General features: G+C 41.7%; 1 protein-coding gene across 10 annotated transcripts in view; it reads left to right on the plus strand.

Moving 5' to 3' along the window:
- Window positions 1-18,115, plus strand: part of nbeal1 (neurobeachin-like 1) — a 214,191-nt gene that overhangs the window by 51,333 nt on the left and 144,743 nt on the right. For all 10 annotated transcript variants that reach the window (XM_048533953.2, XM_059647081.1, XM_048533951.2 and 7 more), the window contains exon 2: window positions 14,040-14,131. In XM_048533953.2, coding sequence (XP_048389910.2) covers window positions 14,040-14,131 — 92 coding nt within the window. The remainder of the gene's footprint in view (window positions 1-14,039; window positions 14,132-18,115) is intronic.

Consider the following 18,115-nt stretch of genomic DNA (forward strand, 5'->3'; position numbering starts at 1 on the left):
ACTTCATGACTAGATGCTAAGGTTTTACAAATTGTCAGATTACAGACTCATTCAAAAAAAGTAAGCATTTCCATGTTAATTATTTATTCAAAGTATGAAAATGTTTCAAATGTTGTGCTGGAATAGTTCTTGGGTCACTTAATGTTCCAGACGACATGAGTCCGAATCCCACCATACGCACAAGAGGTTAATTTTTGAAAAAGGTATTAAAAGTGTAAAATTAAGCTGGTTTCGGTGCAAGTGAAGTTGTCTGTTTCTTCATAAGGAACCTCGTCTGGGCTAACTTTTTTTAGGGAAGAAAATCTGCAAATCACGATTGGTACAGGTCTGTATGTGACTCCAGTCCCACATTCAAATTGTTGAACTAGGGATGGACAATACATGCTGCTTTGCTAGTGCTGCTTACATTGTGAATATGAATGTAAATGTTAAAGGAAATTATAGATTGTTTCCGATTTAAAGAGACATTTACCAAATCAAAACGAGATGAGTTCTGTCTTATGTTTGTTAGTGATGCCAACTTTTGTAGTTTGAGGAACTTCAAAGTGGGGGATTTAGACATTTCACTGAGTAGAAATTGCATTGGTGGGCAAATATTTTTAACTGTTTCCTCTTGAGTCTGTAAAGGTGGAGAGATGCAACAGTTCAATTTGAACAGAATGATTATTTGAACTTAGGCAGACTTGAATTTAGCTAGTGCCTTTAATGACCTTGGGAGGTGCAGTACCTTTGAAGTGTAGTCATAATTCTGGTGTAGCAAAAGTGATGGTCAGATGTGAATGAATTAGAGAGTATGCAGAAATGATTGACAAGAATGGTTCCATGGGACACGAACTTGTTACTTTGATACATTGGAGAAAGTAGGACTGTTTTCCTTGCCATATACAAGGTTGAGGTGAGATTTGATTGTGGTATTCAAAATCAATGAGGGTCTAGAATGGCATTCGAAGAGGGAAATTTCTTTCACTGATGATTTGAGAAGAAAGGACATAGGTTTGAGATAATTAGCCAAAGATGTTATAGTGACATGGAGAAAAGCTTTATTGTGCAAGGAGAGGTTAGGATCTGGAATGCTGTGCCTGAGAGTGTGATGGAAGTAGATTCACTTACACCATTCAAAGGTAAATTGGGTCGTTAGATGAAAAGGAGGACAGTGCAGGGCGTTGGGGAGAGGCCAGGCCACTGCAGAAGACACTGGTGAATTGCTTTTGCAGAGACCTAAATCAGATACAATCGACTGTAAGTTACAGCACAGCAGGAGACCATTCTGTGAATTTGTGCGCGATGTGGTCCCATGCGCAGCAATATGCTGATTTAGCAATGTTTTTGGAGGAATGTCACCAGTGAGAATTTCCCTTCTTACTTTTCAGAGTCTTCGATATCCACTTGGAAAGAGGGTTATTTTAAGTATCATTGGGAATGTTACATGACCAGTGATGCTGCAACATTCTTTCATTGCTACAGTGTCATGTTGGATTCTGTGCTCATGTCTTGGAATGAGACAAGATCAGTCACAACTGAGAGGCCTGTGAGTTACCAGCCACAGCTTGACCCTTAATTTGCTTTGTAGCTGTCACACAATCTTGGTGAAGCAGGTCGCATTCTCATTATTCAGAATCTGAGAGGCCATTAGAGATGACACCAAGTGCATTATTACTATCCATTGCCTCCAGCAGAGAATCAGCATATGTCATATGAATGATCACATGTTTTTGCTTGAGAATCACAACTAGTTTTCTTGATGTCAGTGAGAAAGCATATGTAGAGGTAAATTATGTAATCTGCCTGCACAGCAGTGCACAGAGGCTGAATTAGGAAATTCCTTCTGGGTTGTGAAGAAGTTTACATTTTACTGCCTTTGGTTGATTTTGGAAACAGGAGACAAAAGTTGCAGCTCAAGGAAAAAAGTGGTAAAAGTGCAGCCCATACAATTAAATACCTTCATCTTTTGTAGGGTTATTTCATCTCCTTGTAATGTGGCTAGTTCACAGTAGGCCATTTTGCTGGATTTACATAGTGTTTGTATGGAGTGTTAGTATTCATGCAATGCAGCATATTTTCAATTTTCTTTCTCCACAGAAATCAGTTAACCTGTGATTTCCCAAAGCAGATCTTATCCTGCATTACTATTTATTCTCTTGTATCTTTTGTCAAGTTACAGTAGTCTAAAAACAGCAATTTGCAGAGTTCATAAGGTTACTATTTGAGTTGTAAAGCAGGGAAATCGCAAGACAGGAGTTGTTTCAGAGATAATGGGAACTGCAGATGCTGGAGAATCCGAGATAACGAAGTGTGAAGCTGGATGAACACAGCAGGCCAAGCAGCATCTCAGGAGCACAAAAGCTGATGTTTTGGCCCTAGACCCTTCATCAGAGAGGGGGATGGGGAGAGGGTTCTGGAATAAATTGGGAGAGAGGGGGATGTGGACCGAAGATGGAGACAAAAGAAGATAGGTGGAGAGGAGAGTATAAGTAGGGAGGGGTTAGGTCAGTCCAGGGAAGACGGACAGGCCAAGGAGGCGGGGTGAGGTTAGTAGGTAGGAAATGGAGGTGCGGCTTGGAGTGGGAGGAAGGGATGGGTGAGAGGAAGAACAGGTTAGGGAGGCAGAGACAGGCTGGGCTGGTTTTGGGATGCAGTGGTGGGACGGGATGAGCTGGGCTGGTTGTGTGATACAGTGGGGGGAGGGGACTAACCACACCGGGCACCTTCCCCTGCAACCGCAGGAAGTGCTACGCTTGCCCCCACACCACCTCCCTCACCCCCATCCCAGGCCCCAAGATGACTTTCCATATTAAGCGGATGTTCACCTGCACATCTGCCAATGTGGTATATTGTATTCATTGTACCCGGTGTGGCTTCCTCTACATTGGGGAAACCAAGCAGAGGCTTGGGGACCGCTTTGCAGAACACCTCTGCTCGGTTCGCCATAAACAACTGCACCTCCCAGTCTCGAACCATTTCAACTCCCCCTCCCATTCTTTAGATGACATGTCCATCATGGGCCTCCTGCAGTGCCACAATGATGCCACCCGAAGGTTGCAGGAACAGCAACTCATATTCTGCTTGGCAACCCTGCAGCCCAATGGTATCAATGTGGACTTCACAAGCTTCAAAATCTCCCCTTCTCCCACTGCATCCCACAACCAGCACAGTTTGTTCCCTCCCCCACTGCATCACACAACCAACCCAGCCTGTCTCTGCCTCCCTAACTGTTCTTCCTGTCACCCATCCCTTCCTCCCACCTCAAGCCGCACCTCCATTTCCTACCTACTGACCTCACCCCGCCTCCTTGACCTGTCCGTCTTCCCTGGACTGACCTATCCCCTCCCTACCTCCCCACCTATACTCTCCTCTCCACCTATCTTCTTTTCTCTCCATCTTCGGTCCGCCTCCCCCTCTCTCCCGATTTATTCCAGAACCCTCTCCCCATCCCCCTCTCTGATGAAAGGTCTAGGCCTGAAATGTCAGCTTTTGTGCTCCTGAGATGCTGCTTGGCCTGCTGTGTTCATCCAGCTTCACACTTTGTTATCTTAGACAGGAGTTGCTATACAGCATTACAATCAAGTTACACTGGGAAAGAATTTGCTTACTGCATAATGCTTCCTTATATGGTTTTTTGCAGTATTTAGACTACGAAGATTTTTTGAAAGGGCGAGAGTGCAGTTTGAGTAAAACCCAAACAGGTTGTGGCAGTAAAAGTGAGTTTAATCACCAAACCTTTTATAAACGTGTTCATTTCTGTTATGCCTTATAAGTGCCACTGAGTAATTGACTTTTCTCCTCCTACACTCTTTTATTGCCTCGTAAAATTACTGCAATTATACTCTGCTATGGGTTATATGTGATGCAATGACTAGTCTGCAATATTGCAAGCACTTGCAGCCATCTTGGAGTAGGGCAGAATTTTTTTAAAAAGCAACTATTAAGAATTTAACAAAATGATATTAGTTCTGCAGTCCAAGATATCGTGAAACTCATTTTTGTTCTGGATTAACTGGCTTATTCTGTCTCAAATTCTCTCCACTCGTGTCGTACAGGTTTGCATAACTGAAAGTGAATAGGACAAGATGCTGAGGTTTTTACAACTCCCACACTGAAATTGCGTTTAATGAGATCTTGATAAATCCTCTGCCTTTATTGCTGCATTTGCCAAGATCAACTGGGATAATTTAAAGTTAAACTTGCAAAGGATTTATAGTGATTCTAGTCTGACAGGACAAGAAGGCACTATTTGTTGGAATGGTTTCCTTTGGGAGCTTGGAGTTCCTGGAATGGTGTCCAATTCCTACATTCCATTCCTGTAATGTCCCACACTGTTCGAATTACACAGACGGGCCGTGCTTGCAGAAAGTGGCATTCAGAATGCTGCCCTTCCCACAACTGGTAAAAGGTTAAAAATAAAACAATGGGGACCATTCTGAAGCATGAACAGAGTGCAATCTGGATATAAATGTACATAAGTCATTAAATGTGGCAAGACAGGTACAGAGAACTGTTTTTTTTAAAAAAACAGCATTTTCGGCTTTGGTGATAAGAGTATGAGAGCAGGGAGGTTGTGAAGAATTTTACTAAGGCTCTGGTTAGCTATGAGGCAAAGTATTATGTAAGAAGTGCTGGGTAACACACTGTAGCATGGATGTGATTGCATAAGAGAGAATGCTTCTGGGGATGAAACCCTTCAGTTATGAGGGAAGATTGGAGAAGCTGGTGTTGTTTTCCTTGGAGAGAACGCTAAGAGGATATTTGATAGAAATTTTCAAAATCATGAGGCGTTTGGACAGGGCAGGTAGTGAAGAATTGTGCCTACTGATAAACAGTTGAGAATCAGAGGGCACTGTGTTTAAAGTGTTTGCGAAGAAAGCAGATGTGAGGTGAGAAAAATATTTCTCATGCTGAGAATAGTTAAGGTGTGGGAGGGGGCTAGCTATTGGAGTTGGCTGGATGTTTGGTTTTTGATGCAGCATGATCCCAACAGCATGAGTTTAATTCCCAGACTGGCTGAGGTCACCATGAAGGTCCCACCTTTACAACATTGTCCCTTATCTGAGGTGTGGTGACCCTCAGACTAAATTCACCACCAGTCATCTCTCTTTCGTTAAAAAACAGTCCTGTGTTTCCTGGAGCTGAGGCAACTTAACCTTGACTAGTTAGGAAATGGGGTGCCTCTACGTGGAAGTATAGTTGGAGACAGGTTCAACTGAGGTATTCAAAAAGGACATTGGATGATTGTTTTTGTTTAAATAATGTCTAGGGTCATAGGGAGAAGGCAGGAGATTGGAACTAAGTTAAAATGCTTAGAGATCTAGTGCAGACCCTTTGGGCTTGTTGGCTTCCTTATGCAGTGAAACAATTCTAAGACATAGCACTGTGGACTTTGTGCCTCTTTTTCTCAAAATGCCAGTAGGAGCAATTAGACCAACATCAAAAGAGTTGGTGAAAGTAACTCCATATCGTATTGTGTTAATTCTTTGAATTTTTAACTTTTCCAACCATAAGCCCAGTCAGACCAAGAGCCCTCCTGTGAGTGCTAAATGTACAATAGCTGCATAGAGTATACTGAGAATTAACACAAGTTATGGTGAAAATAAAATGAATTTGGAAAAAGCACCATGGACCAATCCGTCAGTGAATTAGTAAAAGTTAATTCTCATTAAACTAAATCGATGAATGGTTTTGGAATTTAAAAGTGAAATAATCGTTTAAGGAGGTATTCCTTCGCTTGTATGGTAGGTGAGATGATCGACACTTGTAGGTAAATCTCTGCAGGTTTCGGAGAAAGTTACAATCAACCTGTTCAGAGACATAATTCCACACTTCTGGAGTAGGTGGGACTTGAAACTGGGCCTCCTGGCTCACAGGTAGGGACACTACCATTGTGCCACAAGATCAAAGCCTGTTCCATCCCTTTGTTGTTCTTAATAGCTGAATCAAGTACTTAGCGCTGTCAATTCAAACTACACTGAGCAGGTTAACAAAGTGTGGAGCTGGATGATCACAGCAGGCCAAGCAGCATCTCAGGAGCACAAAAACTGACGTTTCGGGCCCAGACCGAAATGACATCACCAACCCAAGGAAACCTAACCAGATAAATAGAAAGCAGGACATAACACCAGTGCTTCATTGGAAGCTCACTGACGATGTTACCTAGAATGGTGACGAAATGTCTGAAAACTAACCTTCTGGCTCACATCCAGAACCTTAACCTGAGCTACAAATCTTCTCAAAACTCGCTATTGTCCAGCATCTGCAGTTCCCATTATCACTGATCCACTGAGCAGGTACTAGTTTCAGATTTGTTCTCTTTGAATCTAAAGGCATACACCCTAGGCTTGTGAAAGAAGGCAGGGAGGCAATAGCAGAGATTCTGACCCTGGCTCCTGAACTCTATAGATGCAAATTACTGTTTGACATTGCAGAGCAATCTGCATAACTATGTAACTGTTTAAAAGAGGCATAGATGCAAGAGATAGGTGGGCAAATACTCTTTGACCATGCAAATGAGGCTGTCTCATCCATGACCCTCTGACTATTATAAAGTTAGGGTAGATATATTCTCTGATTACAGCATGTTCAACTCCATTCATGACCCTTTACTTACAAAAGTTGCTCATGCTGGCCTACAAAATTCTTTGGAAATTACCTAGATACAACTGTGAGGAGCAAGAGAAACCCCCAATATCTCATTCAAAGATAGCAACATTAACAGTTCCCTGTAATCACAATATTTTGGCTCATCATTAAGTAGAATTAACTAAACATGATGAATTTAATATGAGATAACAAGCGGCAGAGCAGGATGAACATAGCAGGCCAAGCAGCATCAGAGGAGCAGGAAAGCTGATTTTTTTTCTGAAGAAGGGTCCAGACCCGAAACTTCAGCCTTCCTGCTCCTCTGATGCCGATTGGCCTGCTGTGTTCATCCAGCTCTACACCTTGTTATCTCAGATTCTCCAGCATCGGCAGTTCCTACTATCTCCGAATGCTGTATTTAATGTCGTGGCCATCTGGTTACCTTGACACAAATAGCACACATTCTGATTCTTCAAAGTGCTTCCACCACATACCAGATCAGTGTATGATGAAAGTAGTGACCACTCAATAGATGATGAATGGAGAATGTTTGTTGATTGATATCTGAGCCAGTGGAGTCAGTATCCACTCTGTCCATCACAATGATTGCACTAGATACTATTCAAAAGCATTGCAATGACTAATTGGAAGTTATTTTGACATCACCCACCTTCAATGGATCAAGAGCACTGACGTGTGGACATCTTCATCTCCAGTCTTTTGTTATTGATCCAGCGATGTTGCTGAGTTACTATTATATTGTGATAGTGCAATTTTCAAAACGTTAATAACTGTTCAGGGATTGAAAGAATCAGCTATAACACTTCTTGGAATAAACTGTTTCCTGAGATGAAAAGAACAATGAGAAATTATTATAAAGGAATTAAAAGCAACGTGCCAATTAAACATTCCTGGAAGGAGGAGACAAAACGAAGTAAACAAGTTGTTACCTTCTCCCTCCCAGGCAACAGTTGCTTGGTAACCTGCTGCCTTGTGATCAATGAGCAATTAAAATTGCCTGCAGAAGAATATCCTGAGCTAAAGGGGTTAATTGCAGGAAAATTGTGTTCCAAACATACAGTTAACACAGAATGTAACAAGGAACAGGATAAGACAAGCAACAGACTTGACGACTCCAGAAGTGTAATGAATGTTTGGGTGAACAGATCTAATGGATCATGGGTAATCACATCAGAAACTGCACAAGACAAAATTCTGTAAGAATTCAACTTCAGGATTCTTTTCAGTAGCAGAACTCTGGCGAACAAAACAGCACAAGGATCAAAGCCTGGACATCTAGAAATAGACACTGTTTGGAATTGTAACTAAAATCTACCATTAATTGGGTATTAGCTGAGTTGAGTTGCGAGACTTAATTTACTTACTTGAGTCTTCTTACATGCAATAAAGTTTTTAAAAAAAAGTTTCAATATTTGCTTGTCTGTAAGATTTCTTAAGAAGTAACTGAAATAATGGTAACCTGTGTAATTTTACATACAACGGTGGAATTTCATGCCGAATACTATTGTGAAAGCGCTATTATCAACTGGACTACAATGATTCAGGGAGGACAGCTACCACTATTTTCTCAGACCATGCAGGAATAAGTAATAAATGTAACTTTGCCTACATTCAGACAACATATTCTTCATAGTACTACAGATATTACTATATATTGAAAAGTAAGAACAAACCAGAATTACTCTAATTGTATTAAGGGCAACCTCTCTGGGTCCATAACCTCAGTGAAACTTCAAAGCTGCATCAATAGCCAGTAACATTTGCATCTGTCAAATGCCAGGCAGTGACCATCAGTTAACATCACTGAATCCCCATTATTAACATGCTGGGAGTTACCATTGACCAGAAATTCAACTGACTTGCCACGTAAACACAGTAGCTACAAGAGCAGGCCAGAGACTAGGTATCTTGCAGTGATTAACTCACCACCTGACTCCCCAAAGCCTATCCACCATCTACAAGTTACAAGTCAGGAGTGTGATGGAATGCTCCCCACTTGCCTGGATGACTGCAGCTCCAACAACACTCAAAGCTTGACACCATTCAGGATAAAGCTGCACACTTGATTGGTACTACATCCGCAAACATCCACTCCCCCCCCATGACAGGTGCTCCGGAGGAGCATTGTGTACTATCTACAAGATCCACTGAGAAAATCACTATGGATCCTTAGACAGAAACTTCCAAACCCATGACCACTTCAATCTAGAAGGACAAGGACAACAGGTACATGGGAACACCACTGCAGTTCCCCTCCAAGCTTCTCTCAATCCTGACTCGAAAATATATCAGTGTTCCTTCACTGTCATTGAGTCAGTCCTTGAACTTCCTCCCTGATGGCGTTGTGGGTCTCCTTACAGCATATGAACTGCAGTAGTTCAAGAAGGCAGCTCTCCACTACTTGTCAAGGGCAACTCGGGACAGGCAATAAATGATGACCAGCCAGTGATGCTCAGGTCCCATGGGTGATTTTAAAAACATGATGATTTGGTTGACAGACAGTGAAGTAAAAAGGTAGGATTGATGGGTATTGCTTAGATTTAAATTGACACCTAAATAGGCAGAACTGTTGCCCATAATTAGATTTTTCAGTGGTTTGTGGTATGATTACAAGGGGTTATGCAGCGGTTAACTAGATTCCAAATGGAGCAGCAAGTAAGTGCTTTAATTCAATTTTTGCTTCGACCAGTTGTCTATCAATTACAGACTAATATGTTTAAAGTCCATCTGCTGGAAACTGTGCACAGGAGAGGGGACTTATAAAGTTTGGGCATTAGACTCAAGGGTAAATAAATGTCATGAGTAATTAACGTAATACTGGTGATTTTGTTAGTACATTAGTCAACAGTAAAAGCTAGTGAAACAATTGTACGTTGATCTGAAAGCAAATTCAAGTAAACCTCCTGTACCAGTCAACTTGTATGTCTGCAAAGCAGACATTGTAAAACTATTGTGCTTTTGACCTTTGGTTTTATAGTTTAGATTTAGATAATAAATAGATCAAATCTTTGTTTTCCCACCAGTATGATTAGTGCTTTTGATGACTTTTTGAAAAAGTTTGTAACACTTTTCAGTTGTGTTGACAGTTATTTGTTGATTGAAATGTTGTAAATTTTATCCAGTGATTGATTTCCCTGAGCTTTGCTCCAATGTAATATGAATGTGAGCTTAAACAGAAACCCTAACAGCCTCTGATAGCTACAGAAGATCCTGTGGTACTACTCGTAGAGTAGGGGAATCCCATAGGAATTAGATCAGGAGTTGGCAATTCAGCCCTTCAAGCCCACTCTGCCATTTAATGTGAGCATGGCTGATTTTATCCTGGTTTCGATTCTACTTTTCTGCCTGCTCCTATACTCCATCCTGCTTTTCATCAGAAACATATCTAGTTCTTTCTTCTGCCTCCATTGCACTCATGGGCAGTGAGTTCCACAGATTTGCAACCTTCTAAGAGAAATAGTTTCTCTTCACCTCAGTTTTGGACCTACTTCCTCTCATCCTGTATTTATGATCTCCTGTTCAAGACTGTCCCACAAGGGCAAATCATCTGTTCAGCGTCCACCTTATCAGTGCCCTTTTGGCGTTTCATATGCCTCAATCAGATCCTCCCTTCATGCTTCTGAACTTCAATGAGTATAAGGCCAAGCTCCTTATTCCACCTTCTCCCTACGACAGACCTTTTATCCCTGGAATCAATCTGGTGAATCTTCTGTAAACTACCTCCGGTGTCACCACATTGTTGCTTAAGTGAGGAGACCAAAACTGGGTGCAGTAATCGAGGTGTGGTCTCAGCAAAACAATTTTGTCATTGCGACAACATTTCTTTGTTTGTATAAGTGCAATAAAGTTTGCAACAAATGCCAAGATTCCATTTGCAAATTCTCTCCATTGGAGTTCTGTACAATGCCTTAGCCAGGATTTATTATTCCAGCAACGCCAATGTTCAGATTAGCTAGCCGTTATTACATTGTGGTATGTGTAAGCTTGCAGAGTGCAGATTGGCTTGTGTTCTTCTTGCATTACCGTTGCCATTATAAAATGTACTTGGTTGTAAACTATTTTAGAATATCTGAAGGTTGTGAATGACAGACAATGCAAATCTGTCTTTGTTTTACTTTTATGGCTGTAGATACCATTGTTCCCCTTTGCTGTGAAAGCACAAGTCTTCTCACACACACTGCTTAACTTTGCAAGTCCCTCTTCTTCCTTTTAAAATGTTCTAAAATTATTTTCTTCAACATTATCCCTTCCATCTGATCCATTTTGCCTTTTAAAAAGCCTAATTTTTGCTCATAGCTTCATTACCTTCATCAATGAATGCCCGTGGAGGCAATACAAAAGGCAGTGATAACGTTTTCACTTGTCTCTTTTTAAAAAAAAGTTAAAAATTAATGGATTTCAAACCTGATACACAGGGTAAAACCAAAAGAGCAGCGGATACTGTAAATCAGAGACAAAAGCAGATGATGCTAGGAAAGCTCAGCAGGTCTGGCAGCATCTGTGAAGAAAAATCAGAGTTAACCTTTCAGGTCCAGTGACACTTCTTTAAATCATTCTGGGGAACTGTTCTGAGGAAGGGCCACTGGACCTGAAAGGTTAACTCTGATTTTTCTTCACAGATGCTGCCAGACCTGCTGAGCTTTGCTAGCAACTTCTGTATTTGTTCCTAATACACAGGGTAAAGCCTAAAGAAGAACTGATTATTTTTTGGCAGTGATCTAGATCCTAAAATTTTTTAAAAGGTGACTAATGTTAGTTAATAGGTGTGATCAATATATGTGTTCAACCAGGTGCCTACCTCACTTGTTTACCAATTGAACCATGTGTTTGACAATATCTTGTTGCTTTGTATTGCAACTTAATTAGGAATAATCTATATCCATTGCTTTCTAGGTTGGTTCATGATGAAGTATCAGCGTCTTCAAAGGTATTCATTAAGAGTTTTGTGTTCGAGGTATCAGAAACGTCAAATTTGCTGACTTTCTGATACACTGCTCAGAGGGCAAACAGAAAGAAATACTTGTTTATAAAGCACTTTTTATTACCAATGATATTTGACCTAGAAGCAATGCAGTAAGGAAGTTTTATAATTTGTGATTTGTGAAATTTGTGTAATTATTTTTGACTGTGTGTCAAGGATTTTGTAAAGCTAAAAGACAATATGTGTCATTATAAAAAAAAATCAATTGATATTTTCTTGGATAATAAGAAATACTGAACCTAGGGACTGTTGCCCTGGAAGCAATACCACTGAGAAGGAAGTTAAGAAAGAAGCCCTGTCACTGGCATATGCAAAGAGCTATTTGCAGATGATCTGGAGGTTAAGGGAGTTGAGCATATTGGTGCAGATACAAACAGAAAGCAAACTGAAACAGAAAGAGGAACCAGAGAATACTTACGAGCAGCAGAAGCAAATTTCACTTTCAGGACATGTTTGACGGAACAGGAGATGCTGCTGGGTGTTTTCACAGAAGTGCCAAATTATGAACAAGTATGTTATAGGGTAGTTGAGCTAAAAAGGATCAGAGAATCACTGGAATCAGAACGGTCATGAATTGAGGGATAGAGGATTTGTAGAAGTACACTTGTACTTTTCTGATGACATTTGTGCACATGAAACTTGTAGTGATCGCTATTGTCAGGTAGAACCTCTGACCTGCCTGCCTCGATGAAGAAAAGCATATTGTGGGATTCTGTAGCGAACTAGTGCCACATTTGTTTAGGGAGTGAAGGTCAGTGCTTGTGGTTGCTTAAAGTATATCTGTATACTATCAGCTATTTACCTTTTACTTGAAGTATCATTCGACTGTTAAATTAGATTTTCAGTTGTGTTGGTTCCAATTTTTGTCAAAGTAATAGCATCAAAAAGTGGAATCTGAAACAATCACAGAATGCTAGAGAAACTCAGCAGTTCTGCAGCATTTTCGGGGAGAGAGAAACAAAGTTTGAATGGAATCTTTGAGTAATTTCTTTATTTGGAGGTTATCCAGTAAATTTGGTTTCTTGGTTTACAGCCCTATGGGATTTGCATAACACTATAGTATGCAAAATACATGCACTTTACATATGATTATGCACTCTTTGAATTATAGTTACTATTATAATGTAGGAAGTGCAGCAGACATTTTGTGCATTGCAAGCTCCCAAAAGCACCATCACGGATCCTGAAGGGATTTGACTGGGTGGATGTTGAAAGCATGTTTCCTCTTGTGGGAGATTCTAGAGCTAGGAGTCATAATTTAAAGGTGAGGGGTGGGGGTGCCCATTTAAAAACAGGATAAGGAAACTTTTTTTCCTAGCGTTGAGAATCTTTGGAATCCCCTTCCTCAAAAGTCAGTCTGTGCAGGATCTTTTAAGGCTGAGTTCGATAGATCCTGATGAGTAGAGAGGGATTACTAGTAGAGGTTTAATCTGAGGGCCACCATGCTTAAGGTGAGGGGAGAGGTTGTGAGGGAGAATCCTTCATGGTAACATCAGCTTGAGAAGAGAACACTTGCAGATTTATGGGGAAAGTGCAATGGAGTGGACTAATTAGAAAGCTTTTCAAGGGCTTTCACATGCACAGTGGGCTGAATAATTCGCTTCTGTGCTCTTAAGATTCTATGCAGACAGAATGATAGTTTGTGCCAGAGAATTTAATGAGCAGTATTTAAGTTACTGACAGATAACATTTTATATAGGATATGAAATAAGTGATGACACAATGAGACGGTTCCGCAAGAAATGATTATTTTGTTGAACTTTTGTTCATTCCATTTATTGAGATTGAATTACAGTTTGCAATTTCCTCTTCGTTGTAGACAGATTTGTTCTCTTTTACAGTCAGCATTTCTGATTTGGGCGAGTAGATGAAAAAGGATGGAAGTCAAGATGAAGATAAATGTTATTGGATATCTGATTTAGAAAGAGTTATTTGCAAAAAGGAAAATTATGCAACAGTTTTCTGTCTTGTGATAATTATATTAATATTATAATAATTACATTAATATTATCATTATTAATACATTTATCAATAATTAACTATTATAATTATACTTTGTAAATATTCCAAGTCTATTCAGTTTCCTACCTTTAATGCAACAAATGCAGTAAGAGTCTGGTCATATTCCAATTGTTCCCATTTTTAACAGAGATGTGCAGTTACTACTTGCTGTATGCTGTATGTACAGACAAGTGCAGTGATCAGTCAAAAATTGGAAGTCCAACAGCTCATAATATTTTCTAGAGTTTAGAATCTGAGAGAGCAGATCCTCAGAAATAGAAAGGCTAAAATAATGCAAAGAACTTGTATGTATCAATTCTTTGGAGAGCTTGAATGGCTTTGCAGGAAAACAAAACATTGGAATTTGTGACATTTTATTAATTCATGAGTTTAAATTATGCTGTGTTTATTTGAATCAAAAAGAAATTTAATTTGCTGTTTGCTTGTATATATTTTCTGGTTACAGAAGGACCCAGACTACCTTAAGCTGTGGTTGGAGAACTTTGTTGCAACATATGAGAAGTTTCTTGATGTTGATTTTGAAAAACCTCCTACAAGGTATGTTACGCAAGTCTCAAAACTGTTCGGGTTTTGTTCTGTTCATTCATGGGATGTGGAGTTACTAAGCCATTATTTATTGCCTATCCATAATTGCCATTGAGAAAGGGGATAGTGAGGAGAAATCTTGAACTGTCACGGTGTGTGTAGTGAGTACCTTCTCAGTGCTTTATGTGGGAGGGGGGCACGGGGTAGTTCTAAGAATTTTTTCCTGTAGCAATGAAGGAACACATGCGATATTCCTAAATCAGTATGATGTGTGACTTGGAGAGGATCTTGTTGATGATAGTATTTCCATCCATTTGCTCATGACTTCTGTGAGATATAGGTTTCAGATTTCAAAGGTATTATCAATGAAACGTTGGTGAGTGGCTTCAGTGAAATTTGTAGATGGTGAAGAAGCTGAAGAGTGAATTTTAAAGTTGGTGGATGGTGTGCCAGTAAAGTACATTGCTTTGCTCTTGATGATGTTGAGGTCCTCAAGTGTTACTGGAGCTGTACTCACCCTGGCAATTGGACAGTAGTCCATCTCAGTCCTGACTTGTGCTTTGCAGATGGCTTTGGGAGGTGAGACACACGTTCCAGGAAACCCACCTTTGACTTGCCACAGCATTTATGTAACTGGTCTAGTCAAGTTTCTGGCTGATGGTGATCCCCAGAATGTTGTTAGTAAAAGATTCACTAATGGTAATACCATTGAATGTAAAGGGGCGATTCTTAGAGTATCAGAAACCCCATAGAGTTTTGGGGCATCCTGCAGGTATTAAACAGTAAAGACTGAGATAACAAGGTGTAGAGCTGGATGAATACAGCAGACCAAGCAGCATCAGAGGAGCAGGAAAGCTGATGTTTCAGGCCTAGACCCTTCTTCAGAAATGGGGGAGGGGAAGGGGGTTCTGAAATAAATAGGGAGAGAGGGGGAGGCGGATAGAAGATGGATAAAGGAGAAGATGGAGTGGAGACAGACAGGTCAAAGAGATGGCGCTGGAGCCAGTAAAGGTGAGTGTAGGTGGGGAGTTAGGGAGGGGATAGGTCAGTCCCGGGAGGACGGACAGGTCAAGGGGACCGGATGAGGCTAGCAGGTAGGAGATGGGGTTGGGATTTGAGGTGAGACGATGGGATGGGTAGGACGACGGGCAGGTTAGGGAGGTGGGGACAAGCTGGGCTGATTTCAGGATGCGGTTGGGGGAGGAGAGCTACACAGGCCCTAAACCCCACCTCTTCCTCCGTTACATGGATGACTGTATCGGCACCGTCTCGTGCTCCCATGAACTTGAACAGTTCATCCACTTCACCAACACCTTCCACCCCAACCTTAAGTTCACCTGGACCATCTCTGATAACTCTCTCCTTCCCGGACCTCTCTATTTCCCTCCCTGTTTCTTTCTCTGGCAACGACCTGGAAACCGATATCAATTTGAAGCCCACCGACTCCCACAGCTACTTAGAATACACCTCCTCCCACCCACCTTTCTGCAAAAATGCCATCCCCTATTCTGAATTCCTTCGCCTCCGCCGCATCTGCTCCCAGAATGAGTCATTCCACTCCCGAACATCTCAGATGTCCTCGTTTATCAGGGACTGCAAATTCTTCCCCTCAGTTGTCGAGAATGCCCTTGACCGTGTCTCCTGCATTTCTCGCAGCTCATCCCTCACACCCCCTCCCTGCAATACTAACCAAAACAGAATCCCCCTCATCCTCATGTACCATCCCACCAATCTCCGGATCCAATGCATCATCCTCTGCCACTTCCGCCATTGCAATCCAACCCCATCACCAAAGACATTTTCTCACCCCCCCCCCCCCCAAGCCCAGCTCTTATCTGCTTTCTGGAAGGACCACTCTCTCCGTGACTCCCTTGTCTGCTCCACACTCCCCTCCAACCCAACCACACCTGGCACCTTTGCCGCCCCTACACCTCACCCCCATCCCAGGCCCCAAGAAGACCTTCCACATCAAGCACATGTTCACATGCACATCTGCTAATATGATATACTGTATCCACTGTTCCTGTTGTGGCCTCCTCTACATCGGGGAAACCAAGCGGAGGCTTGAGGACCGCTTTGCAGAACACCTACGCTCGGTTCTCACTAAACAACTGCGCCTCCCAGTTGCGAACCATTTCAACTCCCCCTCCCATTCCTCAGATGACATGTCCATCCTGGGCCTCCTGCAGTGCCACAGCGAAGCCACCCGAAGGTTGCAGGAGCAGCATCTCATATTCCGCTTGGCAACCCTGCAGCCCAACAGTATCAATGTGGACTTCACAAGCTTCAAAATCTCCCTTCCCCAACTACATCCCAAAACCAACCCAGCCTCCCTAACATGTCCATCCTCCCACCTATCCCCTCGTTCCCACCTCAACCCCCACCCCTATCTCCTACCTACTAGCCTCATCCAGCCCCCTTAACCTGTCCGTCCTCCCTGGACTGACCTATCCCCTCCCTAACTCCCCGCCTACACTCACCTTTACTGGCTCCATCCCTGCCTCTCTGACTTGTCTGTTTCCTGTCCACCTATTTTCTCCTTTATCCATCTTCTATCTGCCTCCCCCTCTCTCCCTATTTATTTCAGAACCCCCTTCCTCTCCCCCATTTCTGAAGAAGACTCTAGGCCCGAAACGTCAGCTTTTGTGCTCCCGAGATGCTGCTTGGCCTGCTGTGTTCATCCAGCTGTTACACCTTGTTATCTCAGATTCTCCAGCATCTGCAGTTCTTACTATCTCTGAAACAGTAAAGATTGGCTACTTCTCTTGCCCTCTTTCTGTTTCTTGACTTCTTGCAGACTGACCTAAGGCTCACATGCTTTAGTAAAGACTCCAACTTGATCTTACAGTGGCTTAGAATGACCTCTTCCCCCTCAAAGCCTATCTCTATTGCAGACAGTATCATATGGGCCCAGAGTCCAGGAAGGAAACATCAATTAGCTATTCTTTAGATTTTCAACACAATTGTATCTAGAGATAGACAGTTTGAAGTAGAACCATTTTCAAAACCTGAGATTTGGAGGCCAATGGCCTATCACTGTCACCACAGCTGCTCTGGCCATCGTTTACTGGTGAGAATGTCCCAGTTAGACGCCCAAGGCCTCCATTTAACCTAACAGCAACTAAAGCATCCAGGCATGTTGTCAGACAGACTTCAAAACACATCACATGAACCCTCATGCCTCCGTTTTGCCCTACGTAAAGAGGCAATCCCAAAAACAGAGAGCTTACAAAATTCATATTTTGTAATGAAGATTGATTTTTTTTGTAAATTTGCATACTATTGAAGTCAAGCAAAGTTTAAACAGGAAATTGCAGAGCAACTAATTCTATTAAATTGGTTTGAAAGGAATCGTCACTGCAGATATTAATTTTGAGATGCGCAAAAATGCACCGACCCATGTTGCCAAACTTTAGATTCTTTTTCTGATTATTTTCCTTTGCTGTCTTTCAGTTTTAAATGGGGATAAATTAAATTTCAACAGAATGGATACTGAAACTGGATAGCAGTAAGCGGATCATCAGATTATGATAATAAATTCTGCAGCATGAGGTACTGATCAGTGGAAACCTGGGGACACCTCAATTTGATCTGGCTAGGGCTAGATTTACACTTGCTTGGGAAAATTCCATTAAAGCTTTCTAGTATTCAGGGGCAATTTTATTATGAGGTTTGCTTTTACTAAATTAGTGAGCAGTTTAAGATCATTAAGATCTCTTGAGCTTTTCCACTCGTCTATGATGAATAGAACATGTTGGCTAAGCATTTCCTCCTTACTTCAGCATCTTGGTAATCTCCAGAGAAAGGGAAGAATAATAGGCTCTATAAGGGGCAACTATTCTGGAAGTCTTCTATCTATCTCAATTCCCTGCCCATCCTCAGATTGGTCTAGGAAACCGGTAGACTTGGTGTTGTCTGCGAAAAAACACCATCCATCTGTATGATGGAATCCTTAACCCTCTTGGTGGCTACAGATAAACATCCATAACATCAGCT

The sequence above is a fragment of the Stegostoma tigrinum genome, chromosome 7 (genome assembly GCF_030684315.1).
Source record: "Stegostoma tigrinum isolate sSteTig4 chromosome 7, sSteTig4.hap1, whole genome shotgun sequence".
Classification (NCBI taxonomy): Eukaryota; Metazoa; Chordata; class Chondrichthyes; order Orectolobiformes; family Stegostomatidae; genus Stegostoma; species Stegostoma tigrinum.